The 20207-nt window shown below is 54.8% G+C and overlaps 7 protein-coding genes across 7 annotated transcripts; 4 read left to right on the top strand and 3 right to left on the bottom strand.

Moving 5' to 3' along the window:
* Window positions 1-4525: 4525 nt before the first annotated feature.
* Window positions 4526-5958, top strand: N0V89_011414 (uncharacterized protein; the record flags this gene model as incomplete). The annotated part of the gene is made up of 4 exons (XM_056220145.1): window positions 4526-4642; window positions 4689-5247; window positions 5297-5542; window positions 5591-5958. The coding sequence occupies 4 exons, from the start codon at window positions 4526-4528 to the stop codon at window positions 5956-5958; spliced, it is 1290 nt and encodes a 429-aa protein (XP_056065448.1).
* Window positions 5959-11348: 5390 nt separating this feature from the next.
* On the bottom strand, window positions 11349-13134 carry N0V89_011413 (uncharacterized protein; the record flags this gene model as incomplete). Its single annotated transcript, XM_056220144.1, has 2 exons — window positions 11349-11996; window positions 12343-13134. 2 exons carry the CDS (start codon window positions 13132-13134, stop codon window positions 11349-11351), a joined length of 1440 nt encoding a protein of 479 aa, XP_056065447.1.
* Window positions 13135-13462: 328 nt separating this feature from the next.
* On the top strand, window positions 13463-14578 carry ERG26_2 (erg26, C-3 sterol dehydrogenase; the record flags this gene model as incomplete). The annotated part of the gene is made up of 1 exon (XM_056220143.1): window positions 13463-14578. The coding sequence occupies one exon, from the start codon at window positions 13463-13465 to the stop codon at window positions 14576-14578; it is 1116 nt and encodes a 371-aa protein (XP_056065446.1).
* Window positions 14579-15003: 425 nt separating this feature from the next.
* N0V89_011411 (uncharacterized protein) lies at window positions 15004-16476 on the bottom strand (the record flags this gene model as incomplete). Its single annotated transcript, XM_056220142.1, has 4 exons — window positions 15004-16030; window positions 16080-16305; window positions 16360-16393; window positions 16444-16476. The coding sequence occupies 4 exons, from the start codon at window positions 16474-16476 to the stop codon at window positions 15004-15006; spliced, it is 1320 nt and encodes a 439-aa protein (XP_056065445.1).
* Window positions 16477-16929: 453 nt separating this feature from the next.
* N0V89_011410 (uncharacterized protein) lies at window positions 16930-17343 on the top strand (the record flags this gene model as incomplete). Its single annotated transcript, XM_056220141.1, has 3 exons — window positions 16930-16952; window positions 16977-17099; window positions 17154-17343. The coding sequence occupies 3 exons, from the start codon at window positions 16930-16932 to the stop codon at window positions 17341-17343; spliced, it is 336 nt and encodes a 111-aa protein (XP_056065444.1).
* Window positions 17344-17946: 603 nt separating this feature from the next.
* On the bottom strand, window positions 17947-18987 carry RPN10 (proteasome regulatory particle base subunit rpn10; the record flags this gene model as incomplete). Its single annotated transcript, XM_056220140.1, has 4 exons — window positions 17947-18549; window positions 18602-18821; window positions 18874-18912; window positions 18962-18987. The coding sequence occupies 4 exons, from the start codon at window positions 18985-18987 to the stop codon at window positions 17947-17949; spliced, it is 888 nt and encodes a 295-aa protein (XP_056065443.1).
* Window positions 18988-19567: 580 nt separating this feature from the next.
* On the top strand, window positions 19568-20207 carry N0V89_011408 (uncharacterized protein; the record flags this gene model as incomplete). The annotated part of the gene is made up of 2 exons (XM_056220139.1): window positions 19568-19625; window positions 19675-20207. 2 exons carry the CDS (start codon window positions 19568-19570, stop codon window positions 20205-20207), a joined length of 591 nt encoding a protein of 196 aa, XP_056065442.1.

Genomic DNA, 20207 nt, shown 5'->3' with positions numbered 1-20207 from the left:
CACGGGCCATGGCCTGCATAGACGACAACCTTGACATCCTCGGTGATTTTCAGCACTGCGCCCAAGCTTGCAGCAGCGCGGCAATCCTTTATTGCCCCGGTCAAGGATCGCGGCCTCGCGAAGTCCGTCCGTCAATCGTCTTGTTGCGCATCTGGCCCCGATATCGAAAGTCTTAGTTTCATTTCGGGCATGCCCGATTGTTGAAGGCCTGTCTGCATTGGGTTCGCGTCCGCGCCGTTTGAGGAGGTACATATGCAGTTGCGGGCTCGCGTTCGGTCGACATGCACGATCGATGGATGTTGATCATATTTGTGACTACCGATGCAATTCTTGCCCTGGTCTGGGAAACATTTGCAGGGAAGACTGTCCGTATTTCGGATCTACGGTAAGGCAGACTCATCAACTGTCAGGAACAATCGTCCTCCTTCCGGCAAGCGAAGACGCCTGAACCGCCTGCATGTCGTGTTTCTCTATCAGACACTCGATGCAGAGTGCCCTGCTGGTGGGGGACCGCATACCTTGCCTGACAGTGTAGGACGATCGTGCCACCATCGAGCCCCCAACAGTCGTACCTTGGGACGAAACTGTTACTGGCAGCTTGACGCCTGCTGCACGACAGAAGACGTCTGAACGGAGTTTTCCTTGCCTATGAACGTCCCGTCTGTCTGCACGACCATGTGTCGTTACGAATTCTGCACGCCATATGGTGGCTAAGATCGTGGAGTCAGGGCCGTGGGATACATCGTACGACCACGTGTCTGGTTGATTGATACCTGTCAAATCCTTGCTCTAGATGTACCGAGTACCGCGGAAGGCATGCTCTGCAAGGTACTTGCACTGTCGAGCACATACCTCTTCGCGTACTAGATAGAATGCTTGCATGATCGGTTTGCTGTCCAGACACAGCAGCTCTGTAACGGAGAGCGAATGCATCTCTAGCCGGCTACCGACGCTGTGTGCCTTCCTAAAGTTTCACCATATGCAGTACGGCGCACGTTGAATGTTACGAAGAAGAGAGGCTGGTACTCCTCATTCCGTACCTAGACGGAGAACTCTGTGCGAGACATCGCTGCACCAATGAGGGGCACGCGGGGTCTACGATCCAGATCAGGAAAGCACTTGTCTCGTCCTCAAGGGTACAAGACATGCAAATACGCCTCACACAAAGCCGTTTGACGAAGACCTGGTTCTCGGATCCGAGTGTGGTCGCACACAGAGCTCGGATGCGATACGAGGACGGTGACATGGCGACACGCCGTTGCGTTGCATGCGGCTTTGGAGCGTTCGAGGATGTGTATCACGGAGCTCGAAGGTGAATGGAGTCGGGAAGGAAGCGGACGGGTACAATCGAGAGACATGCTCAGACTTTGCCATCGGTGGAGCGCTTCGGTCACGTCAGGCAGTTAGCAGTATCTCTTTTTGTGCCAGAGCGCGTGGATCCACTCGAAGCTGAAGTTAGGGCTTTTGGCCTCTTGGCTGTGTAACGCAAGGGTCATGGATGGACCACAAATGCTGCCTCTTTGTCACGCCCCCACGGCTATTATCAAGCAGATGGCTATGTCATCAACAACAGTGACATGCGAAGAAATCTCCGCTGGTCGTACGATCCAACGTGCCTTTGACATTGATGGCTTCGCTTCGTTGTGTGTCGCCGGTTCAGGCTCCGACTGGCCCTGGTGCTCCCTTGCCGAGGAGAAGCCGTGCCAAGGGAAGCTTGGAGCGACCACCACCCTGGCGTTGCTGCAGTGTGATACTAACGTGACTTTGCGATGCTGTGTTACCTCCTGGATACTCATGGAGCGTGCTGCAGCGAAACATAGCCTCTAGCACGCGGTCTCTGGCATGAGAGATTGAGGCTGTCGATCCCGAGCTACCGAACGTGTCGAGATGCAACCGGCTTCCGAAAAAGACATTCTTCGCCTTACGAGACACAACGGCGACGGGGTACCGTTGAAAAGGTCTGGTACAAGGTGCTTCGGACACGCTGTGCTGGGGAAGAGCCGTTTCCCACCGGCAAAGTAGGCAGCATTCCTGGCACCTGTCATTGGCAGGGCAAATGAGGCTGTGTTCTGGTAATAGATGATAGTCCAAACAAAGGTTGCAGCAAGCCGTCGAAAAGTCGTTCTGGGATCGGGGTTCAGCAGGCCTGCAGACCAGGAGCAGCGCATTGGCGGCGGCTGTGTCTGTGAGGGCCGGGGAATCCAACCATGGATGAAAACGTGGGCGGGCGTGGGCTAGCGGCCGGGGACGAGGGACGAGGAGCCACGGTTCTGCGATGTCTGGCCGTGCCCGTCAGGTGAAGCGCCGTGTGCAAACCGCGGTTTGGCGTCTTGCATGCTTAACTTTGCAGGCAGAGGCCGTGGGCCACGACACGCACACGGCGATCGATGATGGTCTGCCGCCCGGCGCACGAGGGGCTCCCGCACCGGAGGCGATCGTCGCGCGGCACTGAGTTGCTTCTTCCGCTGGCGGCCTTCTTGGTTGGGCAGACGCGGGCTGCCCTCGTGGCGGCAGACGAACAGGCATGCCCGTGGGCTCGCGCTCCGGGGCCTCAATGCCTCGCTCGCATGCCGCCCTCGCCCTCGTTGTGCGCGGTCGCGGTGGAATGCGCTGCTGCGCAAAGAGCCGAGCTCTCTCGTCTTGTCCCGTCCGTCTCTGGCTGTCGCCGTCCGCTCCCCCGCTGTCTGACCAGCCGGCACCTGTTCGCGCACAAGACAGGGCGCCATATTAGGTGCAGGTAGCCGCCACTAGGGGCCCTGCTGAGATACACGAAGCCTTATTGAACGATTTCCCACGTGCAAGCGGCATCGTCCTGCTGGCATTAATTGGCCGCCGTGGTGCCCTTGCGGATCCTCACGTCCTGCTCCGCTGAAAGCTCCAGCGACCTCCACTTCGACTGTCCGCCGTCCCGCTGTTGTACACACGTCCAGACCACCGGCCCCCTCGAGCCCGTGTCCTCCTGCTGCTGGCCATTCAGTGCGCGCGCCTGGCCTTGGGCCGTTGCATGCAAGGCACGCCTGTCCTCGCCCACCCGTTCGAGGGAGCCTGCTGCGACGTGCCCTGCGCTCCCTTCCTCGTCCAGGTCAGGGTGCCTCTGTTCTGCCCCGGGATATGTTTGCGCACCGGTCCTCTGCTGTGCCCGAGTTACTCGAATGACCACGATTGAGCTTGCTGTGCGCCCCAGACACGCCGCCAGATCCCAGCCCACCTTTGTTTTCTCCGCCTCGTCTTCCCACCGCGCTGTGACGACGACCTTTCTTGCTGTGCGACCGGCACACGACGCCACCCTGAACCTACTCGCTGCTGTCCCTCGAGTCCTGACCCGGCTCTTCCCCAGTGGCACCCAGCACGCGCCCTCATCGCGGCCCCCCCAGATCAGATCCAGCCATCTCAACGCCGTGCGCTCCGCAGCTGCCAGTGCTCTCCACCGCATCACGTCGGCGGACACTTCTGCAGCCACGTCCCGTTTCGCCGCGTGCGCGCCGGCTGCTCCATGGTGGACGTGTAGAGGCGACGCGGCTATCTCTGCTTTGGCGTGGTGTTGCTGCTGCTGCGCGCCCTCGGAGCACCACCCAGCACTGCGAGCGCCCACGCCGCGCAGTGACTGGATTCCTGGTATTCGGCACCGACGACGCTTCTCTGCGCCTGCTCCCTGAGTTCGAGCGCTGCTTGGCGACGCGACATCTGCTGCTGCTGCCCCGCCTCGCGCCGTGAGTGAACTCCCAGAAGGGACCGACGGCCACCATCCCGTGCGCCGCGACTGCCTGCTGTGTCTCTTGCGCCCCGCTCGCTCCTTCACTCTTGTCCCGCTGCTCTTTGCTTCCATTCTCCTGCCAATTCCTTCTTTTGCTGCACCCGCTGCCGTCGACAAGTCAGTATAGCACCCCAGGACACGCCCCGAAAGGCAGTCAGCGTTCCCGCTTGCCATTGGCCCGCCCTTCCACTGGCGTTCTCTGCATCACCCTCCCAACCTCCAGCTCGCCCGGGAGTCGTTGCTAGACTGCCGTAGTGCAAAGTGCACGACGACCGCGCTGCGTCTGCCGCTATGGAACATCAGCGACCACAGGTACGTTATATATTCCCACTTCTCCACAATTGCGAGCTGCGCTCCTCAACGCCCCCATCCAACAACGTGGGCCATATTTGGGTACCCCATCACACCTTCACACGTGCTTGCCCGCGCGGTTGGACCCGGCAAACGCAGCAACTACACAACCGGACTTCTGCTAATGAGTGCCTCAGCTCCCATCAAGCCTGTCTCAGGCACTGCCTTCAATAGCATCCCTCACCAACAATCTGTCTGCCGAGCAAAGCCCTGTGCGCCTGCGACAGCCTTCAGAGTCTCGCGAAATCCGTGATTCGGGCAATTGGTCCATTTCCCAGAGCAAGCGTGAGTGTTGACCTGTCATCCCCTTTTTGATCACATCTCCATCTCAACGCATCGCATGACATCTGCCAACCTCACCAATTCCACGGTACAATACTGTGCTAACCCAGGCCAGATTCCTCAGGCGTATCGAACACTATGGGTCTGCAACTGCAGACAATCCTGAACGCCGAGGACTCGCCGTCGCGCAATGGAGTGCCCGACACACCTTCGTCGGCACGGTATCCTTCTGGCGTGTCCTCGGTACATCAGCCGGTGTGTATTTTCTCTTTACCACTGAAGCCAACTAATGACGTCGCAGCCAAATGCTCTCCCCTCGCTTAATCAGGGCTTCGACAACCGTCTTAGTTTGGAGGCAGGCTCACAGCAGTCTGTATATGATTCGCGTCGCAGCAGCGTGGATAGTCGCATGAACGCCGGCATGACCCATCTTGCCATCAGCCCCGGATCTCCCTACGACAGCCAAAACGCTTCGCGCGTATCCCTTGTATCAAATCTACAGCAACAGCGAGGCATCAACCCGGTCGACCAACGTAACTCCAATGGCGCCTCACCACTATCGCCCCTTGGCCCTAGAGCTGGAGTGCGCACAAACCACCCCCCACGGAGGGCACCTGTGATCAACCCCAACCCGCGAAGTGTGTCGGGTATGCCCGATCCCATGGCTGCTGCACCGACGAAGGGTTACGCTTGGGCTTTCCCTGCCGAGCCCGAATTCGACAGAAGGGGATCCAGCAGTGGCGACTCCAGCGTTGGACAGTCTGGTCCGTCACGTCAAAACAGTTTTGCTGCCTCCATCAATAGTAGTATCTTCACCACCGACTCCGGCCTCCCGACTGGGCAGAAGAGACTGGACGATGGTATGCAGCCGTACGTTCTGTTAAGTGCATCATCCACTAATTTGAGCAGACATCCCTACTACCCACCACCACTCGATGCAACACCGCAACGTCACAAGCCTGCAGACTGCTGCTGAACAAGCTGCAGCCGCTGCAGGCGGTGGCAACTATAGTCGCACCCCTGAGCTCCGCGTGAGCCACAAAATGGCTGAAAGAAAGCGAAGGAGTGAGATGAAGAATCTTTTTGACGAACTCAATGCTATTTTGCCCAACTCGCCTGGCAGCAAATCCAGCAAATGGGAAATATTGACCAAATGTAAAGTTTTCTAAACATCATGGGGACGACCTTGCTAATAATTCGCAGCTATTGAGTATATCAAGAACCTGGGACGCGCTCATGAGACTGCCCGAGCTGAGAACGCTCGGCTACGACCTGACGCTGAATTCTGTCGCCGAGCCCAAGAAGAGAACGAGCTTTTGCGCAATGAGATAGCTGCTGTTTGGCAGCATCTCCAACGGGCGGACCCGGGTAAACCCCACGTATACGGAAGTATGACAGGCATGCTTGCCCAGCAGTATGGCAATACACCGACATCGACCACGAACACCTTACCGCCGCTTCAACAGCAACAGAATCCTCCACAAGCACCACAATGGGGAGCTCCTGCTCCTACCGCGATGCAAGGAGTTGAATTCGCCGGTCCTCGAACTTATGAGCACCCTCACCGCTAGTGGCGTCTGTCCACGATCTAGACGCAAACAAAATTTCTCGACCACATCCGACCACGTACGCCACGAGTCCAGTTGGACGTCTGGCCTATAATTACAATGATGGTACGCGAAAAGTTGACCGATATTCTGTACAATAGCATACTCTTGCATCACCCATGACTCACAGATTCTGTCACATATACTCACCTCGGTGTTGTCCTCGACGGCACTATTCTCCTTTGTCTTTCAAAATATAAGAGACGGATCAATTGGCATCCGGTTGCTTTGGTGTGAACTTTCAGCGCTGGTGAGGCAAGTGGACCTCCGGCAAGCAAGAAGTTTGGGGCTCAAAGAGCGGTTCAGTTCAGCTACACTCGAGATATCCACTACCAACATTCTGGCGTATAGTGGAGTACTGTTGTTCAGACGGGACGCGAACGAAACTTGTGGGTTCGCAGGCGCGTATGGAGCTTAGGAATGCAGGCTCGATATGCTCTCACGCGATCGAATGTCAAAAATATGCTTCGCGCATGTAACGTAATCATTACTGGTAGATTGGCCTAAGCGCTGGCAGTTGACGCGATGTTGTTTAGACTTCGGTCATGCATGCATGGGATGTATCTTGTTGATGTCACTTTTGTGTCGTGCGGCGATTCGAGCCGGGCATCAAGTCAGGTTTTAGTAAGTTAGGTAGGCAGTCTAGAGTAGACTCCAAGCAAGCATTGGTCTTACGCTACAAACGCCAGTTCACCTCCATCAAAGAGGTATCTACACGTACGCGCTCCACTCGCTCGCCCTGTCTCGCGATACGTTTGTTCCCTCACGACTGGGCTGGGAACAGATCCTTCTGTCCGGCGTCCAACGCACTCCGTTATCTTGTCTTGTCGGCACTTGGGTTGGGCAGATGCGCCGACCAACGATGTGCGAGGCGGGTGCAAGCATCAACCCAATCGAATCGAAATGCGAAGGACCCACTTCCTCGCGCCTCTGGATTCTAGAAACGCGAGTGCGAAGCTAAGCACAGTACAAGCCTCGCACACGCGACTTATACACCGTATTCGATGCACAAAAGATGGGTCGCGCTGCTGTACACGTCACGACAGAGAAGCGTAGGGCAAGCAAGACTTGCGTCCCTCACACCCTACAGTGACTTCGCAAAGAACGCAGGCTAGAACTGGACGTTCTGTTCGGTGACATGCACACTCAAGTGACACCCTGACAAAAGCTCCCGGGACATTCCAAAAGCGCGGTCAGATATCCACGTGACACGCATCACTACACGGCCTCGCTCTCTCCCCCATATCTACAGATCTACATACTCCTACGAACATGGGAATCCAAGCAAGCATGGAATGATTTGTACACCAGTTCAGCCACCACTCGTCCGGCCGTTTCACCGCCCATCCCGCGCGTTTCACCTCCCGCGCAGCCATGCGTGCCCACGCTCCGCCATGTTGAATTTTTGTTTCCTTATTTAGCTCCCGCCAAACGTGGGAAGGAAAAGTGGGCTGGAGTGGCGGGCTGTTTTTAGCTCTCTTCTCGACTCTAGAACATGAGGCGGATGCGGTCTGGAAGTGGTGATCGACGGCGGTGGTGGTGCTAAGGGGAGTGTAGCTTGGTTAGTGGGTGGCCTTCTTTTCTTTAGAAGTGAAGCGTGCGGGTTGGGCATGGATTTTTGGAGGCGATGTATGTCGGGAAGACTGGGAAGTACATAGTAAGGTGGTGTATGGTGTAGTGTTGTTGCGAGTGCGATGGGGCGCCCCGCTGTGGAAGGTGGGTAGAGTGCGATATGTGCGTTGTGAAAGGAGATGGGGTGTGATGCGGATGGGTTTAGGGGGCTTACTCTTGTGTCAAAATGTTAATATGGATATTCAATGTTGGCTATTAATTTGATAGACAGAGAAGCGTTTAGCTGTTGATATCTCGTAATAACGTGGCTTGTCTTAGACATTGGTGAGTCTCGCAATCGCTGACCTAACCATGTGTTGCCGATGTCCGCAGTTGCGTGAGGATTATGAGAATTCAAAGAAGATAGATATTGATGAAATCCTGCTTCTTTCTTTGCCAGTCCTTCCTGAGCAATGGTAGGCTTGCGGTAGGCTTGCGATGCTCTTCATCGTACATCAAGAAAGCTCTCCTCGTCGCACTGTCATCGTCCGCGAACGAGCCAAACATTCATGAACTATGACTACATCTTCCAACACAGCGAGCTTAACAACCTTGAAGCATCCAATTTCAAAAATAAGAACACGCCTCCCCCGCTATACCGTCCCCCGTTCCTATCACACTACGAATAATAAAAGTTCCGCGGAGTCAAATGCAAGTTGTGCACTTTGTTTATTCTCCATGCATTAGCGTGCAGTGAAAATTCTAGCTCTGAACCAAGGTCCGCTGCATGCGGACAATTGCAACGTTGCGAACCATGGCTTCGCCGCGCTGGTGTTGAACCCTGGTACGGCTTCCGGGCGCCGGGCGCTTCCTTTCATGCATGCACATGGACCCCACGCGTACCGGCGGTGGCTTGTGGGTCAACGGTCGCAACGTGCGGGGTTGGATCAACATGACATGTGGCAGTAGGTAAACTACAGCATCATGGATTGGATTGTTGACTGAGCTGGCGGAGGGGTGTTTGCTGTTGGGTTTCTAGGGGGTTCTATAGACGACTGCGTTTGTTGATGACGATGATGCTGTCATTGGGCCAGTTTGGGAAGTGCTTTCTATCCAGGTGATGGATATTGTGCAGATTGGATCTGAGTGCCTAGGATAGCTAAAGCGTGGATGATTTCCTTGTGATTACGAAGATAGATGTCTATCGACTTTTTCTTACACCTTCCTCAGCGCGCGCTCAGGCTCCGCCCCTAAGTCGCGCCTCCCTTACTGAACTTAATAACCAGCAGACGCCAAACCATCAAACACGCGCTTTGGTATCAAAAGAAACAACTAAGAATCCAAAATCCAAGATTCAAAATCCGCCTCACTCCCCACTCCCCTCTCCTACTCCCTCTTTCAAGCTCTCCACCCTCCTCTTCAGATCCAGATTCAAATCCCGATTCAGCAGATCAAACCCCGGCCCCGCATGCCTTGTCTCACCCGAGAAATCCAGAGCTAATGACAACCCCGAAAAGTCCTCTCTATTCACAAACGTCGTGTGTCCCAGCGTTACTTTACTCGCTTGGAACTCGAAGAAGTGCGTGCCGACGAGGACGCCTCGCCAGCCGTCGTCCCACACGAAGCGCTCTGGGGAGTTTTCCTGTGAGTGCTTTTAGGCAATGAAGAATGGATAGGAGAAGAAGACGAGAGAAGATGGGAGGAGGAAGTGAAGTGAAGTGAAGTAGAACGCACAACGACAACTGCGTTCATAGTGATGCCCATATCGACGCGGATTGTGTCGCCTTTTTGCAGGTCCTTGCCCAGTTTGCCATTGGGCGGCACGATGCTTTGGAAGTGTCCCGTGTGCCATTCTGGGAGTTTGGCGAAGTCGAGAAACTGAGTGTTGTTGGAAACGTTCGTATTTAATATATGTGAGGGTGGGTCTTACCACTTCTCGGACACGCTCTGGTGGTGCGGCGATTTCAATGGGTGGAGCTGCAACTTTGTGTACGACCATTCTGATAGACTGTGATGAGGGCTTTATGGGAGGATGTGATATGGTGTGTGGACGTAGTGGAGAGATTCGCAAGCGTTGGGTGGCGTGGGGAATTTGGAAGTTGGATATATGGTTTCTGAGCAGTCTCATGAACGTTTGTAACCGTATGATCCTGTGCAAAATATCTCAAAGCAGTTGCTGTACTCTTATACTTCGTGAGAAGCCATAAGAACGCGGAGCGAGGTACACAGCTCACAGTGACGTGTCAGCAAACTTACGGCCCGGAGTAACACGATTCGAACTGTTCTGTCCATTGCCAGAAAGTGAGGGGGTCTATGTATGCAGATTGGAAAAGACCTTCGTCCGCAATTGTCCATGAGCTGTCCGAAACGGAAGTGGTTGCGCCTGCAGCGAGCTAGAATAGCGAGAGGAAACGCGAAAACGATTGTGGTTAGAACTGGCGCTAGTCCGTAACGAATACGAGGTACTAACAAACATTGGCCGATTCCAACTTCCAATGTACCTCACAAAGACGAATGTTTCTTTCTGCAAGATTGGGAGTCTAGCACTTGAGGAAAAGGGCGCGCCTTCTTCCACAGGGGTCAAGATCTGTGAACGAAGATGTCTTGGGATCACATTGTCCTCATCTTGCTCGCGCACAACATACTCGTGACCGGTCAGGTCTCGGTGCCGAGCCTCTTCGTCCCAGAAGAATACGTCTCGAACACGTTCGAAGTCTCCATAGCCGGCAATGTACACATTATGATGCTTTGTAGTGCGCAAAAGCTAAAACCCAAACAGGACGCTACAGCAACAACGTACCTCTTCAACCCAGGGTGTGAGAACTTCGCGTGTGGACCAGTCACGCTCATCCAAGGCCCAACCACGGCAATCTACAGCGCAGCAAATGTGCCCTCAGGTGGCATTACTACAGTCTGGTCGTGTGCGCTCTCGCCTTCCGGTGAGCCGACGACTGCTCAGTGCACCTTGACTTCACACTGGCCGGATCACGACTGCTGTTCCGGCTCGGATACGAAGCAATACCCTCCTGGAACTGGCTATGCATTCCCAACGTATCGGGCAATAGTGACGGCCGGCACCGTTACTGGAGCTGCGACTGCAGCAGCTAGCTCGCCTCCCAGTAGCGTGGCAACCCCTTCAGAGACTGCGTCCTCTACGGAAGCATTGACTACTGCATTGGTAAAGTCTCCCACTGCCCCATTGAGGCCGACAAGCTCCGCTGGGACGGCCTCGACACCCGCAACGACTAGTGGGCAAAGTGTTGCAAGCGAGACTGGGACGGCGTTAACACCGGCAGCGAGCAGTGCGCAAAGTGTTGCAAGCGAAACAGCAACTGGTAAGGCTCCTGTAGCCTTAGCCTATCCTTCCCGCTTCATGGAAGCTTACATCGGTCTCATCGGAGGTATGTTATGGCTATGAACAGCCAGCACGCAACCAGGGAGCTCAGTTTGTATGATCATATGTGAATCTGTATCATGCAGGCCACCGTGCGGACAGTCCTTGAATATAAGAAAACTTTGCTGCCCAGTATAAAGGGTAGCTGAAATAATATCTATTGGGCAGAGGGAGGAGAAAGCTGCAGAATATGTGGCGATATCCATGGAAGTCAATGAAGCGATGAGTTCCGCCTCCATCGGACAAAACGTCACGTAATGGAGAGTGATAAACATAACTAAAAACTATAATGTTTACAGTCCTAACTATGGCTATCATGATCCTGAGGTAGTTCTCCATTCGCATCTGCTTACACATCGTGAAGTTCCGCCTTTCCCACACCCGTAACTGGCGGGTCCTTGCATCAAGTCTATCCGACCATCTCATTCCACACTCTTCTCGCAGACGATACCTTACCACCATCCCCAACAGGACCGTCTGGCCCCTTCCCATCTCCAACCGCCTCCTCCCGCTTCACATCCCCAACATCAAACCTCTCCACCAACCCCACCTCCCACCCTTGAAACTTCCTCGCACTCGCCGGAATCAACCCCTGACTCGCCTCCAACCCCCTTCTCAACTCCTCAAAGAGTTCATCTGGGAACTCCACCTCTTCCTCATCCGCCTTCTCTACTTCGCCTGGCTGTGCAGGCGCCCACGTCTCTCGCTTCCAAAACACCTTCATCGCGCGGGTAGGCTCGCGCGAGTTGATAGACGAGGAGAAGAAAAGGTCGGGTGTGAAGACCCAGAGGAGGAGGGCTGCTACCGGTTCGGAGGATGGAGAAGAGGAAGAGGAAGACGGAGTGGGAGGGTGGACGTGGAAGCGGCGGACGTTTTGGTTTTCGATGAGGTAGAGGAGGCGGGCGGATATCCATTTTTGGGGAGGATGGGAAGTGATTGGGGTGGGAGGAGAGGTGATGGCGATGCACCATTTCCAGATGCGGTGGCCGGAGGAGGTGGTGTCGGGGGTGCCGAGGATGTGCTTGCAATTGGTGCACTGGAGAGAGGTCTCTGATGTCTGGTTGTCGGGTCAGCATGCGACGCACGTAGTAAGGCAAAAGAGTGGACGAATAGGGAATGGGAGTAGATTCGATGTGGATCTAGAATGTAGCCTGCTCTTATCCCGCCATTCCCAAGAGCCTTTGGGTATGGCAGTGAAACGACCAGGCCGCTCCGTCACAGCACCAGCAAGCCCATCATCCAGGGGAGAGGATCTGAAGGTGTGCGAAATAAGTGTGTGGAGCCGCTCATTCTAGGGCATTTGTATCGACGACATTACCATGGAAAGGTTGAATGCCACCTTCTTGATGCCCACCTGACCAACTTGTGGTGATTGTGGATATACGAGAGCATTGTTGACCTACCTCGACACCTGTGCAATCCTCGTCTTTGAACAAGAAGCTCGCCAGATCTACGAATCCTATACCTCTCGTGGCTTGCAGCCGGTTACCAGCAGCGTAGCCTTTGTTCCCGATCGCCTCCTCGGTTGCGTGATCGTGCAAATGGTGTTCATCCGGCTTGTGGCAATGCCAGAAGTCCATCATCTCTGCCCAGTTCTCGTTGGGCAGGTCCCTCCACTCGCGCACCGCACCTGCCGGGACGATCACCTCTTTGCAGCTCTTGCAATGAATGGTCACATCTGTCGCGTCGTTGAGCGACGCGCCATCCCACGGCACGATGTTGGCTTTGCGGTCTTCCGATAGTAGTGTCCCAAGCATATTAGAGCCTTCTTTCTCCTCGATCTGGAGTCGCAGAGTCAGATCCTTGCTCGGAGGATTGGCTGGTAGTGAAAGAGCGGCGTCGCCTCCTCCTTCTACTTGTATGGGAAGCTTTATTGTAGCTGACGCGCCTTCGTGACTAACAGTGATGGCGCAGCCATCGCTGGCCAGCTTCGCCTTTGTCTGCCGCGTGTGTACTGTATGTAGCGACGCGAACAAGGTGACTGTCCGGATATGTAGAAGCAGCTCCGCATAGAGCGTAATCGAGGTGTCGTTCATCGCAAGGCGCTGCTCGGGCTCTTGCGTATTCTGCAGTAGGTTTGGCGACGCGATCTGCGCGGGCGATGCGCTGGGCTTAGGGGTTGTCGCAATCTTCACCGTCTCTTCTGGAAGCCCGAGCGCGTCGTAGGCGGACGCGGGGAGCCTGGAGGTCGGCATGGTGCGGTCGCGGAAGCCATATTGGTGCTTTCGACGGTGGGGAGGTGAAGTGAGCGAGAGCTGTCGAGCTAGGGCGAAATATCACTGCCGAGGAATGTCCGCTGCCATCTCACCACATACGGGCTGGCTGGTCCACTTGAAGTATCTTTTGGACTCATATTTGTCGTCTAAAGGAAAAAGCCCTGTTCAGGCTCTATTGGCGGAAAGACGGCTCGAATCGCCCAGGTGCCCAGATCCTGGGTCTGCGGGGGCCATAGCGTCGAAATTGTGGAAACATCCCAATCCTCCGCACTCACAACAACCCCCCATTGAACCCTCAAATCGAAACATGGCCGCCAAAAACCCCGTACCCTCCCTCGGTCATGTCACCGTAGTCGGCGGCTGCGGCTTCCTCGGTTCGCACATCGTCTCCCTCATCGTAAAGCGCCATCCCTCCACGCGCGTCTCCGTCCTTGACCTCCGCACCTCCTCGAACCGCAATGCCTCGTCACAAGTCTCGTACCACGACGGCGACATCACAGACCTCGCTTTCCTCAAGAAGCTCTTCGCAGACTTGAAGCCCGACGCCATCATCCACACGGCATCCCCACACTTTCACCTCCCCCCAGCCGTCCACGACAAAGTAAACATCGAAGGCACCAAGAACCTCCTCTCCGCCGCGCAAGAAACAGGCGTAAAAGCCTTCGTCTACACCTCCTCCGCCTCCGTGATCTTCGGGCCCGAGACCGAGCTCGTAAACGCGACGGAAGAATGGCCGATGATCACAGGCGATGCGCAGCCAGAGTACTACACCACGACGAAAGCCTACGCCGAGACCGCCGTCCTCGAAGCGAACCGCACACCCGCAAGTTTTCTCACCTGCGCAATCAGACCCGCGGGCATCTTTGGAGAAGGCGACGTCCAGCTGCTGCCGCCTATGATCGGCGCGTTCCGCAAGGGCCAGACGAAGTTCCAGGTTGGGGCGAACGACAACCTGTTCGACTTCACGTACGTGGAGAACGTGGCGTTTGGACACCTCCTTGCGGTGCAAGCGCTGCTGCACTCGCACAAGATCCTCCCCACCATCCCGCTCGACACGGAAAGGGTCGACGGCGAAGCCTTCTTCATAACGAACGGACAACCTGTGTACTTCTGGGACTTTGCGCGCGCGGTGTGGCACGAGTGTGGCGACCGGCGACCACTGAACAAAGTGTGGAAGCTCGACAAGGATTTTGCTTTCGCAGTTGGTGCATTGCTCGAAAATGTGTTCTGGGTACTTGGCCGGACGCCGAATATTACGAGGAAGCAAGTTCGGTACAGCACGTTCGCTAAGTATCACAGTATCGACAAAGCGAAGCGGAGGCTTGGGTACCACCCGCTTGTGCAGCTGGATGAGGGTGTCAGGAGAGGAGTGAGGTGGCTTCTTGAGAATGAGTTGAAGACGGCGCAAAAGAAGGATCAATAGAGCATAAGGACATCATGGCTACGTTGTAATACTTCTTCGGGAATTTTGTAAATATTGTAATTGCCTACTCAGATCCCTCAGTCCTGGATCTGTCGTATCATTGAAATTCCAGTAATTGGCCGCCATCCTTTTCATGCATAAAGTTACAGTATTGCGCCGTACCCGTGGATGCACCTAGCCTTGAAATGCCTTCTAATATACCACATGGAAAACTCCGTAAATCACCGTAAAGACTCCAGTTGCGTGGACCCAAGTGGTAGGGGCCCGGGTATCAACTCTCAATCTAGCATCGATGCGTAGCCGTGTCGTCGTAAGACTGCCCGCAGGCAGGTAAAGATATCCAGCAAGTCGACCTAGAAGCAATTCCTACAAGTATCAATTCCGCGTTAGCATAACCAAGAATGAGGCTGGGAGTGTGATGTCGCTTACTCAGCACTGTCTTGTGCCGACCGTCGCAGACGTCGGTTGTAGATCTTCTTTTCGTCGGGACCACCCCAGAAGAGCTTTGCAGCCTCAAGATTGACCAAAGTACGCGGATCATAAGCGGGTGACTCCTCCTCGATGGCTTCGATAATAGCCTCAATGTGTGACCGCATGTCGTCCTTTCTGGTAGCATTGTAGCATAGCACACCATCCGGAGAGACTCGATGGTGAAAGATCGGCGTGTCGAACTTAACGCGCGGCAGAACATCCGGGAATTTGGGACTAAGGTGGATTATGATGCGGAACATGCCTCCGTCAAGGTTCGTCATTGGCCGACCGAAGAATACTAGGCGCCAGACAAAAGGGTTCTTGTCGACTAGATCCAGATCGAGCGTCACCGCGTCGTTCTTCTTGTAGTTCTCGACGATCTGCTCGAATTGTCGTTGAAGGTTACTTGCTATGCCCATCTCCTTCTCAACAGCCCTCATGCCGTCAGTAGCCCAGATCTGCGTCTCTTCGTCCAGCTTCGCTAGGATGGTCTGGAGGCGGTCCTTAAGTTGCGGATATTGAAAGCTGCCCTCCATCGTGTTTCCCGGGCCCTCAAATGGCATCTTCTCGAACCGCTCGCCGTCCTTGTGTTTCTTCATTTCGCCCTCGATGCTAGCGAGATACGACTCATAGTACCAAAGGAACCGACGCTTGCAAAGATCCTTGAACGGCTCGAACGGTGCATCGCCAGCACCCGACTGATAATCCTCCTCCGCGTTGTAGACAGTCACCTGAGACGGCTTTCCTCGCTTAATGCCTAGATAGTCTTCGAGTCGCTCGATCACGGAGATGCGTAGAGTCTCATGTCGGATTTTGGCCACGTAGGCAGCCTGGTTCTTCTTGTCATAGTCAGATTTAGCGTCTTCGAAGCCGGGCTCATTTTCGTAGGGATTTGAGGACATAAGGCTCTGTATGGATATCAGGATAGATTCCAAACCCTGTGCCGAAGACCACTCCTCGCCCCGCTCGCCCCGCCATGTGCTGCACTGCTGTTAGCCAACCAAATTGCTATGCAGAAGGCTTTCCATACCCAAGGATTGACAAGCAGACCTTGCCTCCAGCATAGATATTTGGGTTGAATCTAGTGTGGCCACTGTTGGTGGTAATGCACTGGACGTTGGGGGCTTTCGTGGGATACTCCTTGGTGAACTTGGCGGTGAACTCAAAGAAGCCGAACTCGTAGGGGGTGTCTGGAGGTCCGATGATCAAGGCACGCACATGCCGAACGTCGATGTCACGGCAGGCAACCGCGAGAGCTGGCATACGTTAGCAGCTGGCGTAATCCTTAGGCAACAATTATTGGCACTCACACAGATCCGAACCCCGCTGTATCTCGCTCAGTTCCTGATTATTGTAAGCTTATGGAGGTCTCATACGCGCGTTGGGATACGTACGCGTGTTATACGAAGGATCGATTGGTTCGACATTGTGAGGACCTTGGGCAGGCCAAGCGCAGGGAGAGTTAGGGCAGGAGCTGCCGCCGCCTGAGTTGAGACTGTGTGTGAGTTTAGTCAACGGATGTTAGTTGAGAAAAGACAGGACGGTGGCGGGTGTTTAAGTGTAGGTCAGAGGCCGCCGCCGTCTGGTCAAGGTTGAAGTGTGGAGCGTGGGTGAAGCATCACAGTGCACTGGGGTGGGGCAGCGAGCAGGGATTAGGTCACCTAGAGTTGGGGGTTCCGACACCCGTGCACGACATCGTCCAAACACCACCGCATTCGCAGTGACAGACCCGTGTGATTTTGGAGGCGCGAAAGCGTACATAAGAACAGAATTGAGGGGTCTTGAGGCGTACTTCCCTTAAACTGTTTCCGAGGGTGATTGTGAACGGGCAGGAAGTGGGGGCGTGGTGCTCTTGGTCCCCAAGATGTGAGCTATTTCGCATGCGCTTTGCGCCATGCTCGCTGTGACATGGCACTGATATCTGTAGGGCTATCTTCGCGCTCTTCATAATCAGCAAGTCTGGCGGTCTCATATACAACCGCGAATTCCATGCCGGCTTGCAGAAGCTCAGCAGCAACGACCTCCTCATGCTTGCGGGCTCGTTCCACGGGTACGCCTTCTCCCATCCTCGCTTTCAAACAACAGAACCTAATTACGCAATCAGCATGCACGCAATCACAAAGCAGCTCTGTCCAAACCCACCCGTACCCCCGGCCCCTTCCTCCGCGCCCGCCGCGAATCTCGCCCCTCCCCTTTATCCATCGCGCAACCGGCATCGAAGTCCTCGAGACCTCACAATTCCGCATGCAATGCTTTCAGACTCTCACCGGAATCAAGTTTCTCCTGTTCACTGAACCCCAACAACCGAACATTGATACTATGGTGAAGAAGATATATGAGTTATATGCGGACTTCGTGATGAAGAACCCTTTCTATACAGTGGAGATGCCGATTAGGTGCGAGAAATTTGATCGCGGGCTGGATGGATTCATCAAACTGAGGGGCTGAAGGGTGAAGTTGGAGAAAGTTGACGTTACCTGAAATCGGCGATTCACAGGGTCAAAACCATGGAGTCCCTCTGCCGACTGAAGAGTACTTCAGACAGGTAAAAAGACACATGCACAGAGAGCGTCTAGCAAAAGGGCAAGTGATCGCCATATGGACGCTGAGTTGCAGGGGATTGGAGCTGGGGCGAAGAACTCTGGCAATAAGGCCGAGGAGAGAGGACCGGTACACGGTGAGGAAGGTTCTTAATCGCGAACAAATCTGTCACAGCTAGGAGCCATTCTTTCTTGCTCATACGTCTGAATACCGAAACAAGTGGATGTTCGAATGTATTCTATTTGGAAAGCCGCTAATCGCATCTACGATGAGATGCGCCAGACAGTGGTATGCGCCAGCATGAGTCTTCTACCCGTGAACGCCTCAGATGCTCGTTATTCGCCATAGTCCGGGGCTTACGCAGTGTCCATCTTATCATCGTCTTTCTTATCCTTGCTTCCACTTCCACTTGGCTGACCCTGATCATCTAACAAGGGTTGTTTCTCATCGCCTTCAGCCACCGGCTCAAGCTCGGACTTGCCCTCTGCAGCCTCCTTAGACTTCTTCTCTTTCTCTTGTCGTGCTTTCTCCTCCTCGAAACTCATCCTCAACGCCAATGCAAGCTCGGGGTCTACAGAGGGGTCTACTCCGAATTCGAAAGAGTTGCCGCCGGCATCTCCGCCTTCTCCACCTGCGTTGCTTGCACCTGCGCCGCCAGAGCTAGCATCTCCTCCGAGTATTGGCGTGGTGACGAGGGAGTCGCTGAGTAGATTCGAGCTGGGTTGGATGACCGCAAGATGTGATCCCTCCGCGCTCTGGCATGCCTCGCTGAACTTCTCAAGCTTCCTGGTTGTCTCTTCTCCAAGCTCGCCGAATGCGATGATATCCACACTTATGCCGTTCTTCTTCATGCGCTTTGACAGCTTCACAAGATCCTTCTCCTCCTCTTCAATCGGGCTGCAGGTGAAGACGACTATCCGCTGCTTCTGTGACTTGTTCTGACGGTGCTTGAGTGCCAACTGCGTCGTCATTAGTACCATGGTGTAGGAGGCAAATGCATGGATGACGTACTGCGGCGACATTGATGCCTGTGGAGAAGTGCGAGGTTCCCTTTATCTTTGTGCGGTGTAGGCCGTCGAGGACCTTGCCGATGTCCGTAGTGAGAGTGGTGAGAATCTCGGGTGTGCTGCCTCCCATGCTCATGAGACCGACCGACGACTCTGGGTTTGCCCCAGTCTTTGCAGAGAAGATGAGGTTCACAGCGTCGGCTTGCGCTTCCCATCGCGAGGGTCTAGGTCTGAATTAGTATACCGCAGCTACATCAGCGATAGCACGATACGTACACGTAGTCGCCGTTGCGACTCGCCTCGCTGTTGTCAACGCTGCGAATAGTTAGCGAGCGATGGCTGGTGGGGTTGGCCTGTAACTGACATTATCATAGAAGCCTCCAACACCATAATGACGGTTTCGCTGGCTCGATTGTGGGGTGCAGAGGGTGGTGGGGTGGGTTGTGCTTGCGAAGTGGTGGCTGTTGGAGACGTCGGAGCTACCTAAGCTCGCGAATAGTGCAGGTAAAGCCGGGGATTATGTCGGTCACGTGGACGCGGAGTGCTGGAGCGCTTGAGCTCAAATTGACAGGCCGTCAACAAGCTCTGCGAAGCTCCAAAGATAATGTGAGATTGGTACAAGAGCCACCGTAAGCTCTCGAGTCGTAGTAAGGATTTGATGCAGTTCTGTATTAGAAACTGTCTTGAAAATCGTACCTGTTAGGATCACAGGGTTCCGCGTCGATGCCAAGCGCGCGGCTGCTAGTGTAAATACGGTTGCCCCGTGCGGCGGAGATCTAGCGGCATACACAACGCACCTTCTCCCGTTCACAAACATACATCAGTTGATTGAGAAATCGCATACCCACGGGCGCAGAATTTTCACAATTGTTCGCGCTTCTCCATACCTCTGCCCTATATTCCAAGTTGCATAACTATCAGCACGGTGGCTTCAATCCACCAATTCAGCAGTAAACAAGCATCAACAACTATGTCACATCTTACCACCGAGGCAAAAGCTGCCGTAAAAGCGAACTTGGAGCTCGAGCGTATGTACTACGTACGCGGTCTCACTACGCCCACTAATCGTAATAACAGTGAAAGCGCGAGGAGAGAAACTCGTTGCGATGTGCGAGGCTCAGGTCGCGAGTCTTCGATCCCGTCTGGAACGACGCGTCAACCGCATACCTAACAGCAAGCGCGACATGAGCCTCGTAGAATTGCTTGATCCATCTACCAATGGTCCCGCTAAGACCGCGAAACCCTCGCCAGCGAAGAGAGACCTTGCGCCAGCTGCCGCCCACGCGCCAGTACCTGCTCGTACTGCTACACAGCTAGCCGCACGTAAGACCAGAGCAGCGCCTGCGAAAGCCGCACCAAAGCCTGCTCCGAAAGCGACAACTCGTGGCAAGAAGCGCCCATCAGATGATGGCGATAAGGAAAACGAAGAGCTCAGCGTGCCGAAGAAACGCGTCAAGGCCGCGACCAAGCCAGCAGCACCGGCGCCGGTACCAGCTGCGCGTAGCACTCGGGCTGCTTCCAAGAAAGGTGCTCCACCAGCAGCGCCCCAGGTCCTTTCGCCGAGGCCTACCAACAGCCGGCCTGCCACCCGTACACGTCGTGCGCGATGA

The sequence above is a fragment of the Didymosphaeria variabile genome (assembly GCF_027946475.1).
Source record: "Didymosphaeria variabile strain IMI 356815 chromosome Unknown scaffold_9, whole genome shotgun sequence".
NCBI lineage: Eukaryota > Fungi > Ascomycota > Dothideomycetes > Pleosporales > Didymosphaeriaceae > Didymosphaeria > Didymosphaeria variabile.
Note: the sequence above shows the minus strand (reverse complement) of the source record. Positions and strands in the feature narration are given on the sequence as shown.